General features: G+C 39.3%; 1 protein-coding gene across 11 annotated transcripts in view; it reads left to right on the plus strand.

Annotated features, from left to right (window-relative positions):
* Nrx-1 (neurexin 1) overlaps positions 1-23,133 on the plus strand; it is a 629,819-nt gene that overhangs the window by 446,170 nt on the left and 160,516 nt on the right. For all 11 annotated transcript variants that reach the window (XM_069131031.1, XM_069131033.1, XM_069131034.1 and 8 more), the window contains one exon: positions 18,411-18,518. In XM_069131031.1, coding sequence (XP_068987132.1) covers positions 18,411-18,518 — 108 coding nt within the window. The remainder of the gene's footprint in view (positions 1-18,410; positions 18,519-23,133) is intronic.

Genomic DNA, 23,133 nt, shown 5'->3' on the forward strand with positions numbered 1-23,133 from the left:
CGATCGAAATGTCGAGACGTTCTATACAACGTATACAATGGGCACGTAAAAATTGTTTATAGCAAACGGAGCCAACGTATACAGCCAGCCACAGTGTCACGCGGAATTCAGGCTGGCAGTGAATTTCCCTTGGAGACGAGGCGTCTTACGGCAAAGATGACGCCATTTCGTTCACGCAATAATGTCATGCTTTCTATAATCCCTGTGCGCGATACACGCGAGCCGATACAGCCAAGGGAACACGAGGCATGTTTTCGCTGTGATGTCGTGCGGATATTCCTCTATAGGTCGGTCGATGGATATTCACCGGAAACGTTACATGAATATTTAACGAGCGACTGGTAACAAGGCGACTGATATAATATGCCGGCGAATCTGCAGCGAAATTTCCCAGCAACGCGGATAAATAGCAACGAGGACAATGGTGTGCGATGTCTTTGTTCGGTTTCGATTTTTTTTTCTTTTTCTTTTGGAAATGGTCCTGCGTCTCAGGAAGTTCAAAGGGTTTAAAGGGCGGTTCGAAAGGTACCGTTGCTCCAAAGCAATTTATATTAATTTAAACTTTATTTTTTGGAAATGGTCCTGTGTCTCAGGAAGTTTAAAGGGTTTAAAGGGCTGTTCGAAAGGTATCGTTGCTCCAAAGCAATTTATGTTAATTTAGATTTTTCTTTTGGAAATGGTCCTGCGTCTCAGGGAGTTTAAAGGGTTTAAAGGGCTGTTCGAAAAGTATCGTTGCTCCAAAGCAATTTATGTTAATTTAGATTTTTCTTTTGGAAATGGTCCTGCGTCTCAGACAGTTTAAAGGGTTTAAAGGGCTGTTCGAAAGGTATCGTTGCTCCAAAGCAATTTATATTAATTTAGATTTTTCTTTTGGAAATGGTCCTGCGTCTCAGGGAGTTCAAAGTGTTTAAAGGAATGTTCGAAAAGTATCGTTGCTCCAAAGCAATTTATATTAATTTAGATTTTTCTTTTGGAAATGGTCCTGCGTCTCAGACAGTTTAAAGGGTTTAAAGGGCTGTTCGAAAAGTACCGTTGCTCCAAAGCAATTTATATTAATTTAAACTTTATTTTTTGGAAATGGTCCTGCGTCTCAGGAAGTTCAAAGGGTTTAAAGGGCGGTTCGAAAGGTACCGTTGCTCCAAAGCAATTTATATTAATTTAAACTTTATTTTTTGGAAATGGTCCTGTGTCTCAGGAAGTTTAAAGGGTTTAAAGGGCTGTTCGAAAGGTATCGTTGCTCCAAAGCAATTTATGTTAATTTAGATTTTTCTTTTGGAAATGGTCCTGCGTCTCAGGGAGTTTAAAGGGTTTAAAGGGCTGTTCGAAAAGTATCGTTGCTCCAAAGCAATTTATGTTAATTTAGATTTTTCTTTTGGAAATGGTCCTGCGTCTCAGACAGTTTAAAGGGTTTAAAGGGCTGTTCGAAAGGTATCGTTGCTCCAAAGCAATTTATATTAATTTAGATTTTTCTTTTGGAAATGGTCCTGCGTCTCAGACAGTTTAAAGGGTTTAAAGGGCTGTTCGAAAAGTACCGTTGCTCCAAAGCAATTTATATTAATTTAAACTTTATTTTTTGGAAATGGTCCTGTGTCTCAGGAAGTTTAAAGGGTTTAAAGGGCGGTTCGAAAGGTACCGTTGCTCCAAAGCAATTTATATTAATTTAAACTTTATTTTTTGGAAATGGTCCTGCGTCTCAGACAGTTTAAAGGGTTTAAAGGGCTGTTCGAAAAGTATCGTTGCTCCAAAGCAATTTATGTTAATTTAGATTTTTCTTTTGGAAATGGTTCTGCGTCTCAGACAGTTTAAAGTGTTTAAAGGAATGTTCGAAAAGTATCGTTGCTCCAAAGCAATTTATGTTAATTTAGATTTTATTTATCTTAAATTAAATTCTGTCCTATTGCGTATATGTATATTATCGATTATATCAAAGAAGTTTTCGAGGAATCGAGTATCAGGAAGATTTGTAATAGACATCTCAAAACCTCATTATCCACTGCAACGAGTAATCAGAATATCGGTGTGAATCTTCTACGTGAATTTAAATTTAGAACAAGCGACGCGAAAATTTCTGTTCTTCTGTAATCAACAATTTTTCAAATATTTCATTCAATATTTCGTCTAAAGAAACATGATGTTCTATTGAAAAAGTGAAACCATCTGAACCCTTCGCTCATTTCTCCATTTAAAGCTATTTATCTCTTTGATTTCGAATCTTGAACAATTTTAAAACAGTTCTTCCTGTCGTTTATATTCCATTCTCTATGACTTACAATTTAATCATTGCGATATATGAAGGAAACATCTCGTTCTAAATACAAGTACACACGAATTTCTTCAATATTCTACTTAAATAACCAGTTATTGTCCGTTTCGCTAAATTACAATTTTTCAAATTCGAATTACAACTTTCCATCGCTTTCGAAAGGGAAATTCCCAGAAGAAAATGTTCTATAGATTCCTAAGCGTTCGCAGTTTCTACGCGACGATCGTTACGCGAACGTTGAGTTCAGGTTTTGCATGGATCCGCGTTCGAAATCTGAAGCTGGCTATGATCTCTGTTTTCTTCACCGAAGGCTGTAATATGATTTGAAGAGAATGGCATCTATGGTTTTATCCAAATCGTAGCCACAAAATCTCCTCTCACCAGCTACTTCGGAATTTTTACGACCCATAAACCGATACATCGTCCCATAAGACTAACATACACACTCCACTCCTCTTTCGTAAATCTTTACAAAACTCGAAACGCTGAATAACCAAATGTTTACGACTGCATCGACACTGCGAACGATCCTTTCATCCATGCGAATTCCCTGTGAAAATTATGCAAACGCCTTCGTATCCTGCCAAGATAAAGTGTTTACCGTAGATCGATCGGCGAGCAAGGATTATCTCCTTAATGGTCTCCTTAAGTATGAGCGGGCTAAACCGCAAGGATTGCGAAGGATATCGCGATGACTGGACGCGGGAAAAATTACTCCAAGATTTACTAAATACGCAGGGTGCACGCGAGATTACGTGAGAAACAATGCACTGCAGTTACTAAATTGCAATTTAACCCATTCGCATCATGGCCCACTTAAGGGGCCATTTGAAGGCATCAGCGGCGTTCAACTGGCGACTGGTCCCCATCACCACCTGTTATGTTATCACCAATGTTACCTCGCATTTTACATTCTTCATAACAGAGGAAAAAAGTAAAAATTATTTAGATTAAAATGGAAATTGCGCAGATCGCATAACAATGCGCGCTTGGATGCAAATGGATCAACTTGTAGCTACTTTTTACAATTAAACGCATGACGAGTGTACTCGTCGTAACGCAAAATGTTGCCATTCCTTCGTGACGAGTAGACTCGTGGGAAACAGGTAGCTGGTGAAAAGGAACAAATAGACGGTTGACGCTGAATAGCAGGAGCAATGGAAAGGATTAGAAGAAAGTGACTGGGGACTGATAGTTTCGTACTGTCGCTGTTGCCTAAACCACCTCTGAAGACCAGTGTGTTTACAACCGCTTCAAAGTAGCGCTTTATTCGCTGCTCTGGTGGAAACTCGTTCTTTGAATTATCCGTCTCCTGTCATCCTTTTCACGGATTAAGCGTATCCCACGGGATAAAGGTCCTTGCGGTTCGCCACGGATCCGGTCCCACTACCACCACCAAGCAGGAAGAATTTCTCTACCCCCATAAGCAAACCCAGATCGGGTCTCTTTCGTGCAAACTCGACATCAAACACGAACATCGGCTACCTGTTCCACTGGCAACTCGGTAATTGAGAGAGAGGTATTTGGTTTTCTGTTCTAATTAGGGCACTTGGGTTCCAGCAAGTTGACGAACATCGACACTTGCATTCCGTTTTTGTTCGTCGCTGCTGGTCGCTCGATTCTCCAGCTTTCGCTAATTACGTTGAAAAATTTGATCCGCGTAGCCGTTGACTCGCGGCCAATTTTCCCCGTTAATTAGATCGCCTGGATTTCCACGCGATCACATACACACACGGAGATGATACATATGACGGGGAAGATCGACGAATGCTTGTAGAAAATATTGAACTAATTTTCTGTTGGAAAATCTTCCACGTGTCAATGAAAAAAACACTGTAGGAACTTGAGTGGAATTTCTCTTTCTAAATAGTCGTGCGATGGTGTTACAAGATTATCTTTAGAGAGAAAAACGTAAACGCCAATAAACGTCAGTTTCTACGTCTAAATTTCTTTCTACACGCAGTTGATACACAAGTTTCCTTTTCCTGCTGAAGAACCAACTTCCACCAGTTTTCATCGATATAAAACGTACAGAATTATAATTGTAAGAATATTTTGCGAAACAATTATTTTTGAAATTGTAAAATACGAAGTTCTTATCACGTGAACTCTCTTGGCATCTGTACGAAAATCCTCGCAATCGGAGCTGCAGCATCCACGGCAGATGTCCGCCTCTAATTCTCCTATTTCAAGAAAACTCGCGAGTCGCTGATTTTTACCACGATTATGGTATTCTCTTCCAGTTGAAGGCAGACCGATGATACGACGATAAGACACGCGATAGTCTGCTCGGAACGCTCGGACCACCGTGTAATTTGAATATCTCGCGATAGTAGAGATCTTAACGCGCGTCTTAATTTAAATATCGCGGGAATTTTCTGCAACAGACACGGACTCGCGTTGATAAGCCTCTGGAACAAACAGTAATTAACGGTAGCTCGGACAAGATATTTCTAGAAATCTTTTATTAATGTACAATTGACCACGTGTTATTTACATCGTAACATCATAGTCGTATTGGTCAATTTTTAAACAGGGTGGTCTTATACAGGGTGGTTGGTAACTGGTGGTACAAGCGGAAAGGGGGTGATTCTACGCGAAAAAAGAAGTGGAAAATATAGAATAAAAATTTTTCGTTTGAGGCTTTGTTTTCGAGAAAATCGACTTTGAATTTTCGCTGGGTACGCGTGCACTTTATCACGTCTCGTTATAACGGATCGCACTGTAGATCGTTGTCTCGATTGACGTTATTTTTTTAATTTTTTTTTCTTTTTTTAATTTTTCTATCGAGACAACGATCTACAGTGAGATCCGTTATAACGTACCGCACGCGTACCGAGCGAAAATTCAAAGTCGATTTTCTCGAAAACAAAGCCTCAAACGAAAAATTTTTATTCTATATTTTCCACTTCTTTTTTCGCGTAGAAGCATCCCCTTTCCGCTTGTACCACCAGTTACCAACCCCCCTGTATAAGACATGCGTTTATAGAAAATGGAAAAGTGCAGAATCGCACGTATGAAAAAATATAGAAAATGTGCAAAGTATAATTCTACAGTATCCGATAGATGAAACAATTTTCTGCATTTTTGCTTACGTTTTTAAAAATAAAATTTGCGTAAAAATCTACTGCTAATCTATGAGTAAACGTAGAAATACTTTGGCGAGCCATAGATAGCGAATTTCTAATCGACTAATCTTCTTTTTCACGTCGATGTTTCGAGCCAAGCAACGCAATGAAAATTTTCATCGAACGTTTCGTTCTTTTCGTTGCGCGTGAAATTCGTGTCGGCGGAAGACGTGGAAATTTGCATTGGAGAACTCGGGGCAGCGAATTTTCATGGAATTTTCAGACGAAAATTTCCCATCGGCGCTCTCGCGCGACATCCCACAATTCGGAAGATTTTAATTTCAAGCTACAAATTCCGGAAATACTTGCAACGAAGGCACACAGCGATAATTCATGCTGCGTCTAGCGCTTTTGCCACTTTAATTAAACAAAGTCCTCGCTGGCAACCGCAACTATCCAAATATCTTGTTCACCGCGCAAGGATCGAGAACGAATTCCTGGCTGCTAAACAAGTCTTTACCAATTTGATCGTTCACCGTTGCTTCGTTCGATTTCCACTGCGCCTGGACACTCGTGGAAATTTCAAACTGAATTCCATGAAAATTTCTCGCGGTGTTGGACATTTTTTCCAGTTTGAAATTTCAACAATTTTTCGGAATTTCCGACTGAATTTTTCGGATAAATTTCTCGCTGGCTTATCGATCTCAAGCTTGTTTCAGGCGATTTTTAATTCTGCAAGTTGCGGCTGCGAGCTTCCAAAACTTGCGTAATCAAATATTTCCAACGTTGATTTTAATACAGAAAACTTCTCCATCTGTCACTTTGCAAGCATCCATCGATTCGCTGCCTCCGTTTGTTGCATTTTCTTCGAAATTCCTTCGCCGATATTATCGAACTTAACGTTTCCAAAATTTACAGCCGAATGGCAAGTTTCTAATTTGCGAAACCCATTAGCCAAGTACAGATGCGAAGTTTCGCTAATTTCCACTGTCTTCTCGGCAGACTATCTTTGTTCTTGCAATCCTCGAAGCTTTCGTCGTTAAAATCTGTTCGACATCTTAAATTCCGACGTGCTTAATCGCACAAACTAAGTGACAATCTGTTACTTTTCGAGGAAACGTATTATGCGTGGAATAATGAAATGCCATTGTAGTTTGAGACGAATAAAAAATTACAGCAGACGATGGGGCAAATGAAACTGCGTAACATTCACAGAGAAACTGATAAACTTTTATATTTCAAACTCTCGGTAATAGCGAAAAATGGCAAGCACCTGAAACTTTGGTCTAACTGAGAAATGGCACCAAGTAGCGATTTCGTTACGATGCAGGTAATTTGATAATTCGCGGTATTCCAATTTATCTTGGTTGGATAAGATTAAAGAACAAGTAGATAAAACTATTTTCTCGTACGATCTAACCAGACAGAAAAAATCGCATTAAAGTCAACTTGCAGTAGACGCGACAGTCGTAATCAGCACATTCACAATTTATTCACATTTCACACACAAAACAACGTCTGCTCTTCTCTTCTGTTAAAAAGCCAGGTAGCATCCTTTTCTACTTTTAGACTTCTTTTCTTCCTCACATTTTCTATTTGCCAAACGTTTGCAAAATCGACACGAAACGATAGAATTAATATCCGAACGAATAGCTGAAGAGATTTTTGTCCATTTTGTCGAGCTCCTAACATGCCAATTAAGTTGTCCACGTGGCCCGAGTCGCAAACCTCATAACGTGCAAGGTGGAAAAATCGCAACTTCTGAAAAATAGCTTGGCCTAATCTCATACACCAAACAATTATTATTACACGCAAAATGAACAGTCTAACTTCCATCTGGTCGAACGAACTTCAAACGGACACGTATGATACGTTTCGGAAAATTGCTCGCTTCTGGAAAAGCTGAGAACCCTCCTTGCGCATTCTCGCCACGTGCAGACAAATTTCCACGTGGCTCGTCGATACTTTGCCATAAAACATTGGCCGAATCCGCGCGTGCACTCGATTCGGTCACAGCAGCCAGCCTTTCGTGTCTCTGCGTAGGGAAAGTTAGGACGGCAGGATCGGCAAATTATTTATTTCGCCAAGTAATTTAACTTCTCTAATTGATCGTCGCTGCGTCGTCCCCCGACACAGTTTCGCGGACCTGATTTGCCAAAGCTAAAGTGGCGTGGTGGGGGATGAAGGATCGGTTGACTGGAAAGTCGAAGGGCAAAGGGTGAAAGACCCTTTCGCCATGAAATATTCTGCTTTGCCAGCCACGACGAAGCACCACTTTGCGGTTCCGACTTTCCAGACGAATTTCTGAGGGCCGAGGGTGGAGGAACCACGCAAGCAGAGGGTTGGCGTTCGCCGCTGGAGTAGCTGCGCGAGCGGCAAGAAGAGGAGGGAGAGAATGGCCAGCCGGTCTAAACGAGATTTCTCATTCCCAGCTAATTCGAGAGATTTTACCGTGGAACGAGTTCTATGATTCATCGTGATGGTCCTCGAGGAATCGCAAAAATGGCCCGGTCTCGCCAACTCCTCTGCTGGCTCGGCCAGTTTATTTCTCAAGTGGACATTTGTTTCGTGCAGGATCCTCGCCCGCCTCGCTACTTTCCTCATATTTCGCCAACTTATTCCCTCGAACGCTTCGACTACGCGGATTACACTGACACGTGGTAGGATGAACGTCCACGCGGGCATCTGAGTGACAGAAAATACGCTGCAAGCTTTCGATCATAATCGATGCGGATGTTGACGCATTTGGCGGAAATTCAAGACTTAAATGTAATTAAAAATATATTTTATTTGACGTCGAAAGGCGGGGGAGAAGGTTTTCTATTCAGCAGATGTTGAAAAATTCTCAAAGCAGGCGAAGTAGCTCGGGTTGATAATGAAATGCCCACCTTCGCTTTTCGAGTATCGCAAACATCTGCACTAAATTTGTCGGCTCGAAAGCATCGTAAACAGAATTGCAATTAACTCTGTTAATTGTTTAATTATATTCCATTAAATCTTGTCGCCTGTTACCATCAATCGTAAGGTGTGTAAATGTAGGTGGCGTGATGGCGGCGACAAAAGGACAGGAGAACTCCTTTTCGTTGACCAATTTTCTACTAATTAACAGAGGGTAAGCAATTAATATGCACTTGAAGGAAGATAATGAGCTCGTTAAGAGGACGAACGGAATATTCCTGTTGACGATAGAAACCGAGTCGCTCGTTTAAGTTTTCCGCTGCCTTGGCTCTTCTTCGCGTTTCCTTTTCCCGGTTTCTTCATCTCCGGAGCGACACTTGAGTCCGCGATTCCTCCTCCTGAAATTTCCTAAGATTGAAGCGATGTAGAAAGAAAAAATGAAAATAAAAGGAGAACCGGTCGACTCGGTTTCACTTGCTATTTTCTTCCTACGCTTTTCGATCCGAGTGGAATATTCGGTTTCTCGTTCTCCCTTTCAATAAACATATTTTACAAATTGATTTTATCGAATGCTATCGAACGAACGAACGCGAGTTTCGCAGGGTCTGATTCCATATTCAACGAACGGAAAGCTAAGCGAGTCGATTCTATTCGAAATAGGAGGAAAAATAACAGGGGAAAAATGAAACGATTCTTGAGCCAATTTTTCCTTCGAATTCTGTTTATCTATTCGATGAAAATATACATTTTTCCACAAACGTTAGATGTCGCGTTGTGTTTTTACATTTCAAGGAAAAACTCGACTTTTTACCTACGCTTTTCCTGTACACATTTTACTACGAAATTGCACATCGAATGGAAATGACTTTAACGTAACGTAACGTGATAACGCGATTAAATCCATTTTTTAAAACGATAAAAAACTGACGCTTAGAATCGTTAGAACCCGTGTTCAATCATTTCCTTAGTTAACAGACTCTTTATTTAATTTCTGAATTATAAATTAGATTAAGAAGAGTCTTCCTATCTGATAGAAAGATTCCCAACGTCAATGCGCTGATATTTAAATAAAAATTGCAATATATGCAATGTATAATAACAGAATATATTATCGCTATTGTTATCTTAATACGAAATTTAAATCCGCAGTCTGTTAATTTCGTAAAAAGCAAGTAAATAACGAACGCTGCGTTCAATTAATAATTCATTATTATTTTATACGCTTTGGTCAAATCCGGATATTATTACGATCGATCAAAGTGTCCAAATATTTGCGAACAACGAGAATTTTCAACGCTCACGAAGGATATGAAACGTGTGTTTTACAGGAAACATCGGTAGATAATTTCATTGGAACGTTTAAGAAATTCGACGTACGTTTTGGAAGGAAGAATTTATTTTTAAACTGGTGGAAATATTGGCTGACGGATTATTTAATGTGGTTGAACGTTGCGTTTGTGAAACTCGTTCGAAATTTCATTTCTTCCTCGTTTCCGCGTACTTATATCTCGTATGAATATCTATCCTGCGAATTATATTATAAAATGTCTGTGTGACACGCGCGATGAGGTCATCCCTGAGAGATCGTTCGTTTTAACCATCAAAAAATATTGTTTCTTCGATAAAATCTCGCGTCGTAAAATATCAGCACGTTTCTACATTCACCTTCATTACATCGATCTGTATCTCCGTTTTAATTAAACTCACCTATAAATTATAAATTAACAGATAACGCGAAAAAAGAAGTCGAAAATATAGAATAAAAATTTTTCGTTTGGGGCTTTGTTTTCGAGAAAATCGTCTTTGAATTTTCGCTCGGTACGCGTGCACTTTATCACGTCTCGTTGTAACAGACCTCACTATAGATCGTTGTCTCGATTGATGTTATTTTTTTAATTTTTCCATCGAGACAACAATCTACAGTGAGATCCGTTATAACGAGACGTGATAAAGTGCAGGCGTACCGAACGAAAATTCAAAGTGGATTTTCTCGAGAACAAAGCCTCAAACGAAAAATTTTTATTCTATATTTTCGACTTCTTTTTTCACGTAGAATCACCCCCTTTCCGCTTGTACCACCATTTACCAACCACCCTGTATACGTGCAACACATCGAATACAATTACGCCCGATGTATCAGAGTACCTGTCAGAGTTGGTACACACGCGGCTACGTAACTTCAGCTCGCTCTTCTCAACAAACTCGTACGAGGTTTTCTTTCGCCGACTAATTTTCCTGCCACCTACTATGGCACGATCGATTTGCAGAGTCGACTAATGAACGAACCGGTAAACACCGAGCTCCATTCCACGTTGGAATGCTCAAGGCGTCGAGGATTTCTCATTTTCAATCGCGTTTGCCTTCTCGTTTTCCGGCTTTTTAATCTTCCCAATGTTGTCGTAGTTTAATCGTCCGACAGCTATGTTCGGATTTCTTTAGCTCCTTCCCCCCACTCTCTTCCGGCGCCATGTTAACTTTTCTTTTTCCAAAGGAAATTTGCTCGCCGAACTTTATGGAAAAGTAAGTGGAAGGAGTACGTAGCTGATCAATGAGAGACTGCGTTATAGGATTTCAAAGTTTGCTTTGCCGTAATTGGTCACTTGAGCGGACAATAAATCACTTTGAAGATATTTTGAGGAATCGTGGCGAACTTATTATTTGCCAACAAGGTGTTTATTTATTATACGTAAATTCTGAGAGATTTTTACGAGAATCGCAACTTATTTTTCGCTCAGTCGTATCGCAACTACTTGTTTCGAACTATACGAACGCTCTCGCTCCTCGAAATGTATCCTTTCGATTAGTGCAATTTTGTTAAATTCCACACAAATCACTGGAATAAAAATTATTCCGAACGTTTTTATCGATTAAAACCGTTAAAATTTATTTATTTATTTAGAAAATTATTTCGATACTGTGGTACAAGTTCATAGTTGCCTCTACAGAAATGTCTACTTTTCAAAGCAAATTTATGTTTTCAAAAAACGATCAGAAATTTACTTTTTGCTATTTTGTTAAAACTAGCACATTTGCAGTGTTCATAGAATCTAACTTGGATCATCGAGTTTCCTCAACTCGAATTTTCCCCAAAATTATATCGAACTGAATTATTTTAAGGAATTAACTTACATTTTTATTTCCGAAATATTTAATATTAATATTTTAATGTAATATTTAATATTAATATTAATATTTTCGAGCAAGTTTCTTCGCTGTGAATCATCGCGATCGTCCACAGCCTTTAAACATCGATCTACTTTCATTTTCGCTGTGGTTTCTCTGGTTTTCGATTTTATCGCCGCTCGACGACAAAGCAATTGGAAGATTTTCACCTTCGACCGAAGATCCTGCTATTATAAATCGATTACCAGTTTCGACCAACAGCTTTAAGTTTCTTAATTGTAACTCGTGGCAACTTGCTACTATAAGTTGCACCATAGAAGCCTGCAGGTTGCAACTTCTGAATTACGTCACTGCTGCTGTAACTGGAGCCGCGAGAACCTTAAGTTGCTGCAGTTTGAATTAAGTTGCATCTGTTATAATGGCGGAAATATCAGAAATAGCTTCTTAATTAGTTCAACATCGTTTGCAGTTGTTACGCGACGAGGCAAACAGAAGAAAACATTTTGTTATATTAAATACAACAATTTTCTACGCTGATGAAAAATCATTGCGATGGTGAAAAATTAACAAGTCTGTAAAATTTGTACAAAAAATTACGTATTTTATATAATTAGATCGAGTTAATATCGAAAGACTACAAATATTAGTCAAGAATTATTAAGCTTATTAATATTTATCTGAAAGTTGGAGCCTTCACGCTATGTTTTATTATTTTTATCATTGTTATTATTTTATTACTTAGAATCTTCTTTTTATAAATATTCTAACGTCCTTTGTTATCGTCGTATTGCTAAATTCTCGTCCACTCTTCTACACCGTCACAAAGTCAAGGATAAATGAATTTTACGCGAAATTTCATGCGTCATCGATGCATCGGCTAATTAAATATCATAAAAGCAAAATTACTCGGAAGAATTTGAAGTGCTGCTTCGAATTTAGAAGCACGTCGAACCGGTTAAGATATTCCTCGTTTCGAAGAACACGTTCGATAAGATATGAACGCGTTGCAGAAAATTCACGAAGCCGGATGAAGGACTAACCTGTGCCGACAGTTCCCTGATATTCCCACAGGAGCTCCGTTTCGTTAGCGCGAAGCTCCGATACAGCGAACTGCCGACGTAATTTTCTTAGACAAATCTTTGACTTTGTGCGCGCGGGATCATCTCGTGCAGGCTACGGAGAAATTGTCCAGGAATTGGCAAGAAAAAGGAAGGAAAAATAATCGATATTTGGGTATTCGAGGAAAAATGTAGGCTAAAAAGAAAATGGAAAGCTGATCGCCTGGATATTTTATTTTTACCTGGAAGATATACCATGGGTACAATTTTTATTTTATTCTGAAGGTTTTCTCGGATAGTTGAAAATATAACTGTTGACGAAAATACGAGAAACAAGCTATCGCACTCTTGCAGTCGTTTGAGACTATAAACCCAACATATTTTTCAACACTTCTATTTTTCAACGTATTTTTCAACACTTGACAAACCTGCCAAGTTGGAGGAGAAGATAAAACGACGATGTTCTCAATGGGTGTGATTTCTCGTGCAAGTTTTTCACTAGAAATTTTCTTAACACGTTAAACGTGGTTTCGCTTGTCAGAGAAGATCGCACGTGAAAAGACGAGATATTAATAAAAGAGCGGGGAGAGCTATAGTGTTCAACTGGGAACAAATGCAAACCGAAAGACGAGATGCAGAAGGACGTTGCAGCGAGGGCGAGCGCCACGGACCGAAGTTGTTTGCCAGTTGCTCGACAAGGATAGAAAATACCAGGCAAACAAAAGCAGCAAGAATAAATAATGAGTCTCGTTACCGTGAGTTTTCAAGCTGACTCTTCATCACGAAAATTGGCCTCGCTGTCACGGAGCTGCAATTACACTTGGTGCAGCCCGCGCCGCGTCTCTCCCCGAAACCGCTCTGAATTCGAAATTACAAGCTGCCCCGCTTCGAAAGACAATCGGCCAACACAAAGGGCCTTCGTTTCGCGCACAGCTTTCGGCTACTTATGCGGAACCTGCTGGACGAATAGCGGCGTCCGGTTCTTCCCGGCTAATAAACAAGAGACCGGCTATTTTCCAAAATGAACTTTAAACCGAAATGAAAAGACGCTGATCGAAGTAAAATTGAGACAAAAGATGATAATGGGTGGTTAACTTGTTCTGTCGTTTTTCATGGATTTTGTTGATCCTACGGCACAGATTATCGCGAAGAAACACCATGAAGTTGGATGGTTCGCTGGGCTCCAGTAGCGTAACACGATGCAGTGTCAGACCAAGCGAATCTTTTTTTTTTTCACGATTTGGCATAGACGTATTTGGGAGATGTTTGGGATATAATTTGCATTTCTTTATCTTTTATTAAGGTATGCAAATGTACGTAGAATCGTATTCGGTGTCTTAAGAAAAATGTGACGAACGTGTTGGGTAAACGTTTCGTTGATCGGAAATCAGAAGGAAGAAAGTTTGGTTTCCGAGTTAAGAAGAAATCACAGTGTTTGTATTTTATACGTCGCTGAACTCCCCTTTCTCTCTTCGTCGTTCACTCGCGTTCTTCTCTTGTACGTTTTGGTAAACATTTTCTTGCCCAATCGCGCAGACTGATTTTCAGACCACCCTGTATACTCGAACACAGCTACGAGCTACCTTCAAGACTCGCATAAACTCTATCTATTTTTCGCTAAAGCGATCAGGCTACTTTGTTGGTTCTTTCGTCAAGACGAGAACGCAGACAATTACGTTATGTTTGAACTATTACAGCCATGATATCGAAGAGTAAAATGGCCATATTTAAAGGAAGACAGCGTTAAAAGGTGAACTGTACGAACAATGCAACTCACGCCTAACCGCTATGAATCCACATCAAACGAAATAGCTGCTGCGGTGGTGGTTCGCGTTTCCTTTCGCGGTCTCCTACTGTTCTCGTTTCTCTGAACTACCGAACGACACCGTAAAATCCTGTCACGTGTTCCCGTCGCATTTTTCGGTGAAACAGATGTCCGATAATTCCTTCTAGTCGTCAGGTCGAGCAGTAAAGATTTTTTATTTAAACGCGCAGCAACGTGCCTCGTGTTGTAACTTACACGTTGAAACGTTTCAAAGAACAAACCCGCGAAGATAGTGTTTTCGAGTCCTGGACCTGTTCAGTTGTTTCATGGTAACCTGATAGTTTGATGTAATCGCAGACTGTTGGTAAAAAAGGCGGCAAAATTGAACGATCTTCGCTTTTCATTGGAAAACGTTCTTTCTTTTATATTCATTAAATTACGCATTTTTCATTTTGTTTCATTAAAATAAAGATCACAACGTTTGGCTGATTAGGTTTCACGTTTGCATAAAGATGCATTGTTTAAAAGACATGTTTGTAAAAGAAAGACACATTCGGAGCACAGCAATGGGAAACAACGTAGCGTAGAATTGAAGTGGAATTTTCCTTTCCTAAGAAGGATAACGTTAGAGGATGATGATAATGATAATTCTTGGTCGATAATACCAGAAGATGGTGTCGCAAACTCGTCTCTACAGAGACAAATATTCTATAAATAGCAATAAGTATCGGTTAATTGTTTCTTGGCTTTGGTCCATGCCATCTACGTAAACGAATGGGACATTGAGTTTCCTTCGAAACGGTCACACGCAGGTACAATTTTACTTTCCGTGAATTTCGATGCATAAGTTTTCTTTTCTTGCCGAGAAACTTGTTTCTCATAGTATTTTCTACGATACTTCATACTCTTCGATTAAACTCTTTAATTCAACTCTTTAATAATCTTATTAATCTTCATTGAATAATCGTAATTGAGTAGTTAATATGATTAGGTCGATTACTTTCTATATTTTCAGTAGATTAGTAGATTGTTAATCATAATAATCTTATTAATCTTCATTGAGTAATCGTAATTGAGTAGTTAAGATGATTAGGTCGATTACTTTCTATATTTTCAGTAGATCGAAGATTGTCAATCTTAATACTCTTATTAATTTTCATTGAATGATCGTAATTGAGTAGTTATCGTGTTAAGATGATTGGGTCGATTACTTTCTATATTTTCAGTAGATCAGTAGATTGTTAATCTCAATAATCTTTATTGAGTAATCGTAATTGAGTAGTTATCGTATTAAGATAGTTGAGTCGATTACTTTCTATATTTTCAATAGATCAGTAGATTGTTAATCTCAATAATCTTTATTGAGTAATCGTAATTGAGTAGTTATCGTGTTAAGATGATTAGGTCGATTACTTTCTATATTTTCAGTAGATCGAAGATTGTTAATCTTAATAAGCTTATTAATATTCATTGAATAATCGTAATTGAGTAGTTAATATGATTAGGTCGATTACTTTCTATATTTTCAGTAGATCAGTAGATCGTTAATCTCAATAACCTTTATTGAGTAATCGTAATTGAGTAGTCATCGTGTTAAGATGATTAGGTCGATTACTTTCTATATTTTCATAACCACGCAAAGTTAACGATTAAACTTACTATCCAATGCTACAGGATTTTGTTTTTGCAAAGGTAAAAGCAAGGAAACTTTGTTCGAATTCGTATTACGGTAGAGCCTGCGTAACTCGAATCTCAAGGGAAGAGTTTAAGTCGTCGAGTTACGAAGATTTTAAAGCTTATCGGAACTTGCTTTCTGGCAATAAAGAAGCTTTCAACTTATAACGAAGCTTTATTATCAGCTTTATTCTACACGTGTTAGGCTTGTCGTTTTATAGACATTCAACGACGCAATGGCACAAATTAATGATAGTAATTATGAACATTTGCTTTTCAATTGACTGACGAAAAACTATCAGTTTACATGAAAATTCACACGGTAAGCTACAAAGATGAACTGCGATTCTTCGAATTGAATCGAGTTACAGAGATAAAACAAGGCGTCTGAACGTGAACGAAATCATAATTTAATTACAAAATTTTATTCTTCGATTATATTTACATTTTGCATATTTATCTATATAAAGAAGAAATTACAGCAAATTTCTATTCCCATTTATACGAAGCTTCCTACAACTGAGCACAGTAGAATGAACAAAGTTGTAGTCCCATTGCACGTAGCTTTTCGGAATTGCAGACGTTGGAGCTACCGAGGTTCTACTGTACCAGAATCTACACGGCAGAAAGAAATTTCCATACGATATAACACGTTAGAAAATTTCGATCGTCGATTCTATCCCATCAACGATACGTCGCTTAATGTTACGAGAAAGGGAAGATTCTATTTGCAGAGTAGAATTGAAAAACTAAATATCCACGTCGAGAGAAGAAGAAAACTTTTCTCGCTATCTGTTTCCCAGAACCACTTTCGATCTCCTTTCCAACTTGTAAAACGCGGGCTTCTCGACCGCGTTTCTTCCGAATCTTCGTGTACCTTACCCAGACACCTTCCGTCTCGTACGAACCTGCCAGACTCGAACAAAACGTTGAAAACCCTAGATCATGATAGCAGCTACAGCTAAACATTTTCCAATTCAACTTAACTCAAGTATCCTAAATCCAACACCGACACTCCACGTTGCTCTCATCACACGAGAACTCTATTTCGATAGAAAAACTCGTCAAGAAATCGTATCGTTAGATCGTCGGTGACACGTAACAGTTGTGAGCTCGATCGATCTTCGGTTAATCTCAAGCCGCTGCATTTTCATTGTATCGTACAACTAACGCGTTGGAAAAGGAAGATGAAGACGAAGATTCTTGCAGATACAGATTGATAAATTGATAATTACGAGTTAAATATAACAGCATCGATCGTCTAACGCTGTCATCGAAGCTATGCAACTGATAATCATCGAGAAAAGTATAGTAGCTCGTCCATTCGCTCAATTTTGCTCAACCAAACTTAACACACTGATACGCTCTGAAAAGCGTATAGCCTGAATTCCCACGTATTTGTTGGATTATTTAATAAACAATTGGGAGATTCAGAAGAGTATAGCATTTAACAAGTGTGATATTTAATAATAATATAAATGTATATTGTAAATTGTATGAAAGGTCATCATCATCGACGAGTGAAATCAACTTAATTGCTACTATTTCCAATATTATTTTCAATTTCCAATATTATTTTAATTGCTATATTCAACAGACTGAAATTCCATTTTCGACCGCCTCCTCGTTGCTGAGTAAAAGGTCTTCAAAACATTGTTTAAACATCGGTTTCTTACTGTTCAAACACGTAACGTAAGAACAATGTTCGCGACGTTTTGTTTGTAGCATCCATTGATTCTTTTACTGTTTTGTTTAACAGTTAACATTTATTCTAAGATAGCGCATCAAGTAGAATACGTAGGACGCTGATTAGCGTCTGTTGTCGTCGACGCGTCGAGCTACAGACTCTTCGCTGATTGCATAGACGCAGAATGAGAATGAAATTCAGGTGTCTTGAAATTAAACAAACTGATTGAAAAATCTGGACAAAAATGGAAACTCTCGTGCGATGTCACCGTACGATCCAACGATAGCAACCGAAGGACGAGGCAAAATCGCGCGACTCGCGGCTAATTGTTTCTCCCGTCTCGTCACGGATCTGACGTTGTTAGTCCTTTTTCTCTCTCTCCCGTTTTTTTTTTTTTTTGTTTTTTGTTTCTGTAAATCCGAGAAACAAGCAACAAATGGGTCGCACGAGAATTTTGCGGCGATGGGACACGCGGCCGAGACGGAACTGCGGTGAATTTCTCGATGGCGAAACGTAAATCAGTCAGCCGCAGGAGACTCGGTACCGCAGCGAAATTGAAGTAAAAATTCCACGAGCACGAGAAACGTGATTATTTAAGCTGTCATGCATGATGAATGGACTCGTGCACGACGAAGAGCAGGAAATTTTGGATTCCGAACACGCTGGACCACCGACGCTGTCCATGTTCTCCATTCTTCTTCAGGACGTCGAGGGATTTCGCTCTTCCTTCCGTCTCTCTTTCTCTTTCTTTTTCTCTATCTATCTATCTATCTATCTACCTCTCTTTGTCTTCCTTTTCTTTCTGTTTTACGTCTTTCAGAAGTGGTAGCCAAGAGTGGAAGGTATTAAGAGACGTATGTCTCCTGTGTTTCAGGTCCTGCCACCTTGGAAGGCGGCCAAGTCCGGCAGTATATCCTTCAAAATCCGGACCAACGAACCTAACGGCTTGATCATGTACAGCCGTAGCGGAGCTCACACAAGGGTATGTAAATTTCGTTTGATATATTGTTTCTTCCTTTCTTTTCTTCTTTTAGTCGGCGGACAAGGTATTCGTAAAAGCATTCAAAAGTATTTTTAATTGTTACGTCAGATGGTAACGCAATTACGCAAGATGGTAGTCTGGTGTCTTAAGATTCTTACTGCGTACCCTCAATAGTCTCAAGTACTCTCTATAAATCTCAGGAACTTTCTAGTCAAGGTCCTTCAGACCGAACAAATATCCTTTCGCTGAATTGTTTTCTAAAGTTTATCGTCCACCGCTGGTTGACACGGGAAGTTGCCTTTTCTCACGTACGGGGCCTCCCACTAGCAACTTTATCTCAAGGGCGGTTGGCATCCTTCCTCACCCACCACCATAGCAAATAAGCAATTAACAACGAAGCCTATTTCCCTCACTCTCCTAGCCAAAATTGTCATCGACAAATCCGATGGTCCCGTGCGCTGGACACTCCCATCCTCGGCTTTCCTCCGCCACAGCATCGTCACCGAACTTGGCTGATTTTCCATCTTTCAAACAGTCGACATCTTTCGACCGGGTTTCCACCCTAAGATCAGTCGCTTACTTAACTTACACACGCGCACCAGCGTAACTATCTTCTTTGCAAAGTTGTTGCAATAAACTGTGATTTAGAACTCGTTATATCAGCATCATATTTAATTTAACTACCTCTATTATCCTAATCGAAATAGGGGATCCATCATTTCGCGGCGTCGATTATCTAATCGTAAGGGGAATTTGCGACTCCCGTTGACGTGCTTCCTCGCGAGTGGTCGAAACGCTAGTTGTCTTAATTATAATACGTTATTGTGATTAGTTCGCGTTAAATAACCATCGTTACCTGTTTAACCAACATCTGTTTAATCCATTTATTGGAAACGTAAATTGTAGTAAAGATCCTACAGTAACAATTGGAAGAAAGAAGACAATATCGAGCGATTGATGAAAGTTGGTCTCGTAGAGGGCTGGCTATTAGAAATTCCAGTTACAATGTGGCAAATAATTGGAGTTAAAGTAAGTTTTATTTCGACTTGTACAGGTTTCCGCGGAAGAAAATCGTAGTTTCACAGAGTAATCAATGGCAGGAAAATTACTATAGAGAACACGAAGAGAAATATCTCTTTAGTCTTCTTCTAATCAGAGTTTCGCTCGCTTCAGCAGCCGGCTGAACGAGAAATACGTACGATTTTACGAGTTTGCAGAATAATTTTCGTGAAAAAGATATGCTTTGTGAAAATATCGTAGAAATATGTGGAAAACATATGCGAAAATATTGGCGCAATGTGGGTTCGATCACATGACGAGGCAGAGTCGGCTTGATAGAATAAAGTGTCCTTGGGAAAATAATCTGCTTCAGAGGAAGAAAAATCTTCCTCGTGAATTTTATTTATTAATCGTCCGCGTTATTCCAAACACTTTGAAGTTTACTGTTAGCAATGCGTTGAGATTGGATTATCTGAGTGTAAATTGTTGAAGCTCAAAGCGAATCTGAAAATGTATACGAGCTGCTGCAAGTTGAGAAGAAGCGGAACGAAGACGAAGAAACGAAAAGAGATGGAAGAGTTAAATAGCAGTGGGAAAGATCGGCGGGAGAAGAATAAAGAAACGAAGGTGGAAGAACGATAATGTAAATGAAAGTTGGAAACGACGATCGGTTGAAAGTCGATGTTTGTTCGAGCGAGAAAGCAAGTGATAACGAAATGGAATTGTATGAAATGGCAGAGGACAGGCGATTGAATTACCAGCCACGATGAAAATGCATTTTTTATCTGATCAAATGGAGAATACTGTTTGGAAAATTGTCGCTGGAAGACTGAACCGATACGGAATCGTAATCAAATTACATCGTCGCTGTTGAAAAACCTGCGATCGTTCGTCGAAGTAAGAGACGAATTTCTACGTTGATAAATCGTAATTTACAGAAATGGTGCGAATTTCGAATGTATCGTTCGTTCAATTTGGTTCACGTGATTTAAAATGCTTTGTTATATATAAAATATACATGAAACGAAAGCAACATTTCGTTTGAAAACTTGAGCCTTTGGTAATTGTTAGTTAAAATATTGTACATCGAATTTCATCGAATTATGCGCCATATAAACGAAGATATAATAAACACGCCTTTGTTGTTTATATGCACAAAATATTCAGGAATTATATTTTAATTAAAAAACTGGCGCGTGCTACCATTAAATCAATCGTTGTAAAAACAAATGTTCCATTGTTGTGTAGAATAAAAGTTCCGTTGGGCTATGTATAGCATAAACGACAGTATCAGCTTGCGATGGAAAAATAAATAGACAACCGACTGAGCTTGTATTTCCTAATCCGAAGATGAACGTTCTACATGCAAAACGTCTCGTGAAATATCCGAATAGAATCACCGAAACTCTTCGTCAGATATTATTCGTTCAATTACTAATACATTTAATTAACGAAAGCCTAAAACGAATCATTCGGGGAGAATGTAATTAAAATCACTGATAGCACCTCGTTAACAGAACGAACCACGTCCGACCGATTTCACGTGAAATTATCGGATCCTTAATTAATCTCGATAAAATCGTCGAACAATCAGGAAATGAATTTTGTAAGATGCATATGCGAAAACTGCGGAGGAAGGAGGCGATAATTTAATGCCGAGTGTGCCGATTTTTCGTGGAACAGTTTTAAGATTCGGTGTATTGTTCTTTTATTTGACAAAATCGAAGATTGTCCTTTTATCTGACAAAGTGAAAAATCGAAAAAAGGCTAAACTTGTGCTTGCTCGTTCTCGTCGTAATTATAAATAAACTAATTGGAAAATTGAAATATCCAACTTCTCCTCCAAACACTTCAACGTCTACTTCGACGACGTTCGCAAGAATCTAATTTCGGTTCTTCTATCTTCTCTTCAGCGACAAACGTAATAATTTAATAATAAATAATAGTGGTTTATTATGGCAGTTTGAGCTACTTATGCCTTTGAGATTACTAGCGCAGATGCTGGTCCTGCTTGCACAGATTACGATCTGTACATTGTCTTTTCTGCACAAGTCGTTCAAACTCTCTTACGTAATTATTTCCTCAGCGATCTGCTCACCTGTCTCGTTTTCATTCTAAAATTGTCTTCCATTTGCTCCGAGCCTAACAAACACGAAGATGGTACCCCGCTGGGGGCAGTCACCCACATGATAATCAAAGAGCCAAAAAATTCTACCAAATGTCCAAATCGGACAAATTGTGAATGTAAACAACTAAATAAAAAAAAAAGAAAAAAATTTGCTCCGAAGCACCTTTGTTCCTGGAAACTATCTCATGGACTACCATCTGCGTTTCACACCCTGCACAGCTCCTTAATATCATAGTAGATACACACTATGGTACGTTGAAGTTTGAAGAACCAGGTATCAACGAATGTCTGCTAATTTTCAAAATGACGCGTGTAATTCCATTCAGAATTGCATCTTACGTTACGATAAATCCGAGAGATACCAGAAACGATGCAACAGTCTTCTGAAAATTACTGTCAGACGTGTCGCGCCACTAGTCCAATAAGATTCAAGCGACGAGGCAAATTGCTCTCTTGTCTTCGCGTTTCTATTACGTCGTCCGAAAAGTTTCTTTCGTTCTGTGAGAAAATAACGTTGGATGCACGACATTTTATATTATTTCATCGAATTACGTATGGTCCATTTTCTTCTGTCAAGATAAAAATCACAAAGTTGGACGGATTAAGGTTCACGTTTGTTAAAGATGCAGCGTTGGAAAAGACGTGTCTGTAAAAGAAAGAAACTTTTCGGACAACCTAATAGCTGAAAATCTGTACAAATTGTTGCTCCAATAAACGAAGCCCCACCATATGAAAAACCTTCGTTCCACGCTTTTCACTTATTCGTTCGCGAGGAATCAGCTTGTCGCACATCCTCTGTATATCGCAGAATCTGCACGTTCGACGAACAGACAGACGAGGCAGATATGGGCCACGAGTCGGCCAAACGACGATCGAGAGGAAATGCATTTTCGTCGCTGCAGTCGAGTTTCCCTCGGTTTAACAGTACCGCCTCGTAATTCCCACAATTATATTTCAACGTCGAAACAGGAGCAGCGCGGGGCTGGCGTCAGCGTCGTCGCGAATAATCGCGGTTGCGTAGCGCGCAACGGCGTGAAATAAATCGGAAAGTTACGAAAACCGGGTTCTCGTTAAGGGCGCCAGTTGCTCATTAGCGGAATCACCGGATCCCGCGAACAAATGCTTGGCGGGTTCGCGTTCGTGTCTGTCACGCACACTACTAACTCTCTGTTTGGAAATACACACGTTAACACATGGCTATTAGTCGCGAAATAAACGCGGCTGGTCGCTACGAAAGAGCTTGTGCTCGATCGTATTCTTCTTTTCTTTAATTTATCGTTCGTCCTCTGCTCGGGTTTCAGCGACTACAGAGCTACGCGTATCTTGGGGATATTTTTTCAACGTCAAAGAACGTCCACGTGCTCGATTGCCACGGTTGTTGCGGCTAACAGTTAGTGCTGCTATTTAGTAGAAAATATAAAAACTTTGGGAAGAGATGGGAATCATTCAGAAAAAACGAAGAGACAGTAACACGTGCACTTTGTACGT

This window comes from Bombus flavifrons, chromosome 17, assembly GCF_040668555.2.
Source record: "Bombus flavifrons isolate JBK064 chromosome 17, iyBomFlav1_principal, whole genome shotgun sequence".
NCBI lineage: Eukaryota > Metazoa > Arthropoda > Insecta > Hymenoptera > Apidae > Bombus > Bombus flavifrons.